The sequence below is a fragment of the Strongylocentrotus purpuratus genome, unplaced genomic scaffold (assembly GCF_000002235.5).
Source record: "Strongylocentrotus purpuratus isolate Spur 01 unplaced genomic scaffold, Spur_5.0 spur5_scaffold_19, whole genome shotgun sequence".
Classification (NCBI taxonomy): Eukaryota; Metazoa; Echinodermata; class Echinoidea; order Camarodonta; family Strongylocentrotidae; genus Strongylocentrotus; species Strongylocentrotus purpuratus.
In genome coordinates, this window is record NW_022145604.1 from 28468719 (window position 1) to 28472847 (window position 4129).

At 37.2% G+C, this 4129-nt stretch overlaps 1 protein-coding gene across 1 annotated transcript in view; it reads right to left on the bottom strand.

The window, feature by feature from the left end:
* LOC105440758 (sushi, von Willebrand factor type A, EGF and pentraxin domain-containing protein 1-like) overlaps positions 1-2748 on the bottom strand; it is a 34033-nt gene extending 31285 nt beyond the window's left edge. The window contains exons 1-3 of the mRNA XM_030989884.1: positions 2554-2748; positions 1829-2032; positions 1057-1296 (exon numbers count right to left, since the gene is read on the bottom strand). Of these exons, the coding sequence (XP_030845744.1) occupies positions 1057-1296; positions 1829-1970 (382 nt within the window). The 5' untranslated portion in view covers positions 1971-2032; positions 2554-2748. The remainder of the gene's footprint in view (positions 1-1056; positions 1297-1828; positions 2033-2553) is intronic.
* Positions 2749-4129: the final 1381 nt, after the last annotated feature.

A 4129-nucleotide genomic window follows, 5' to 3' on the forward strand; every position in this document is an offset into this window, starting at 1 on the left:
TTAAAACTGAGCTCTTGTTCAAAAGTAGGATTAACAAGGGAAGTCATGCAGTCTTAAGTTTTTTTGTTTTTTTTAAACGTGATCAACTGAATTCATAGAATATGGACCAATTGTTACAAGCTTTATTTGTAATAATCATATGATATTGTACATGATAAATATAGTAAGGTAGTTAAAGTGACTCAGTAACACTGCCTCAGATTTCGAAACAAAATCCTGCATTTAGCTTATGCTGCAAGCATAATTATAAACTTTTAGATCAGTCAGGAATCCCATGACTTTTACAAGCTGATAGCCTGTCTGATTATCAAGATATTTATGATTGGAAATTGAAATTTCATTTTTCATTTTCCTAGCGGTTTTTATAACACTACAGCCTATTGGGGAAAATGAGTATGGTAAAACTGGTCACTCAGAGCTTTTACTATTTCTAATCATTTTGAAGCGCAATTTTTTTAGGGCTTCAATATTATTACACCATATCACAGACACTGATATTACGTTGGGCCAGGCATCTCAGAATTAATATTATTAAACAATGCCTCTAAGGAAGATAAACCTCTGATCGTGCATGATAGTAAGTTTTAATATGTTCTTTGTTTTTTGTTCTGTTCTTTTGTTCTCGTTTTCCTGTATGTGTGTTTTTAGCGGTAGGCTTTTATATAAGGAACTTCCCTCCTTTCTGCCTATCCCAAATGCTCTTATAAATCGCCATTGTATTTGTTATCACTTTCTTGTGTTTTTGTTTTATAATTTTTTTATAACTCCATTCTGTATTTGTATGTTTTAAATGTTTTTATGAAGAGTGTTGAATAAACTTTGAATTGAATTGAAAACATAACTCGAGTCTGGACCTGTTTTTGTGATGGTGATCTTGTCTCATCAAATGCGACATACACCGTTTGGATTTGGTGTCTTTACCAAATCCGCCAGGGGAATCTCATCTAACGTGTCCTCATTACCTGTCTGGTAAAATCTAAATCAGAATTAATTCTGAAGTTGAAATAAGTTTACTCTACTATTTAAGTCCTGTTAAATACCAGTGTATACACTTACCCTGTACTGCAACGTCAAATGTACATGTTTTGCTATTTCCTGTAGCATCTGTGGCTGTGCACCTAACCTCAAAGTCACCTTCTCCTGTCAGACCTTGTTCTTTGTTACATGTAACGGTAGGTTCGTCACCACTGTTGTCCTCAGGTGTTAGAGTCCAGGAGATGTTTACCATAATTTCCCCAGGTGAAGGGTTGAAAGTCAGATATGGAGGACATGTAGAAAAGGATGGGCGTTGTATGTCTGTATAAAGAAAAAGTGAGCAGGGAAAGTTTGCCTACACTATAGAAAAATGTACTTCAGCTCAATGAACAAAATGATAAATAATATCATCAAATCACCATCATTTATATAATATATTCTATCTATCTATCTATCAGGCTATAGTTCATCCAGACGTTGGACAAAGCCCTCCTCATAACATTTCCATTCTCTTCTGTCTCTAGCTGTCCTAGTCCAAGCGAATTGTATATCGGATTTATTTGGGGTATTTTTGTAGTACAGTAATGATTTGTCATGGCTTGTTGATTTGGGTGCAGGCATTGCAAATCTTACATGCAATATACACATCAAAACAGCCCCAAGTACTTTGAATGTGTTATTGGACTAACATCTATTGATTCAATAAGCCATTGAGGACTTTCTCACTCGAGTGATTATTCAAATAGCTTCTTGCTGCATCTAGTGTGATAGTGATTAACCAGAGTCCCGATCCAATGAAGAATGAATCCTTTTGATCGAACAGGATCCTTGACGAAGTATGATTATGTCTCACCTTTGCAAGTTGTCCCCTTGAGTTCTCCTGGAGCCCACTGTCCATTTCCCTGACATGACAGCACAGAGAAGTTAGGAGGATCAAGCTGGTAACCTTGTTGAGTACATGATACAACACATGACTGTCCAAAGAGAGGAGCCATTGAACATTCCTCTGGAGTGACTGAGCCCCCGTCTGGAACTTCTAGGACTGAACATGGTGCAGCTAGAGTAGATAAACAAACACCCTTTATGTTTTTAAATGTACAAGGCTTCAACATTTGTTGATATGGAGCCTCCTTGAAAATGATAAAATGGTGTGTTTTACAATCTTTTTTCTCCTGTTTTGGGGTTTGGTAGAATGGAAAACATGCCTAAAAATCATCATTATCTAAAAAACAGGTGATTAAGTCCTGGGAATTACATCTAGTACAGTACTTAGTAAAACATTCAGGTGAATATCTAGAATATTATCTGTTTTATTTGTATAGATACAGGTATAAGAAATGTATAACTTTATATTACGGTATAGGTCTAGTCTAAATAATCTGAGGCACCGAAGTAAGTTGCCCTCAGGCTTTTCAGGTTACCTACTTACACCTGGGTGGAGAGTTGCAAATTTATAGTTAATGCCTTGAAACATGAAGTTACTGTTGGGCTTGGATTCAAATTCCCAACCTTATGATTGAAAGTTACTGAACCTCTAGAACATATACATGACATTTCTACACCTGGCACCTCTCTTACCACTGCAATTGAAACTATTACTGGTCCAAGTTTTATCTGCCTGACAGATTGGGCTGCTATCACCATTCCCTTCAAAACCGTACAGACAGTAGAATATACACTGAGTGCCGTAAACTTCCGTGTTTGGTGGGTTGTTAATGCAGCCAGATTTCACAGCATTTTCTGGTGTTGTCAGCGCTGGGCAGTGGTTTGCTATATTTAGAAAATGTAGTCAAGTCTCATGTAAGTAATAGTTGAACAGTCTTGATGGTTAGTGTACGTAGCACGGCCGCTGAGAGGGCCGGTTGCACGGGGTTGGACCCAAAAAAAACATGTGCCCAAAATTCAAACAAAATCAAACAAATTAATTCAAACAAGTTGAGGCTCAGCACATATGAGGACAAATGAGTAAATGGGCCATTTGCAACTAAGGGCCCTGGCTACATTAATTCTGACAATGATAATGATGATAAAAATTTAAAAAATGTTCTTGTTATTGATAAAGGATGCATTGGAAATTAACTAGTCGATGGGAAATTGAGAGATCATCAGTAAGCAGTAAACAAATTATATATTACGATTCTTGTATATAATTAGAAACCCTAATTTGATATTAATTTCTTTGATAAGAAATGCATTAATTTCTATCATACATTATCAGTATTAGGCGATGTTGCTGCATATCAAGTTTAAATTGATTCCTCTTGTAACTGCCCCGCAATGTCTAATCTTTATCTTTCATAGACAGATAGAGTGTTTATGCGACAAGAAATACCTCTTTTACCAAAAAGTATTCCCCAGCAAGTATACAAATTCATACATAACGGGCTCTTCAGACTTCATAGATTCAACAGCCATTGAAACTAGATGGAACTTCGACTGCGCGCAGTCGAAAATGATGCCTCCGCCATGGAGCAATTTTACAAACCAAAACAGAAGCAATTTTAAAATTTTAAGTTTGATTGCAAGGTTCTCAGAATATCGCGATTACAAGCTATATTTCATATACATGTTTGACTCTTTGATCTTTGACCTCATGACCCTAAAACCTACTCAATTCATGGGCTCTGCAAGATACATACATGACCTAAGTTTGGTGGGAATCCATCGATGGGTTCTTGAGATAACGCGATCACGAGCTGTTTTTGCATACATAATGAGCCCTGTGACCTTTGACCTTGGATCTCGTGACCCCAAAAACTAACCGGTTCATTGGCTCTGCAATATACATACATGACCCAAGTTTAGCGGGAATCCATCAATGGGTTCTTGAGATAATGCGATCATGAGCTATTTTAGCATACATAATGAGCCCTGTGACCTTTGACCTTAAATCTCATGACCCCGAAATCTTTCCACTTTATTGGCACTCCATGATACATACACGACCTAAGTTTGGTGGGAATCCATCAATGGGTTCTCGAGATAACGCGATCACAAGAATGGGACGTACAGACGGACAACCCCAAAACATAATGCCTCCGCTACATTGCGGAAAACCCTATAATTTGGATTAATTTATAAGTACACAAAAAACTTCACAAAAATATCCCCCCCCCCCCCATATAATAATTCTATGACTTGAATGCCTGTTGGA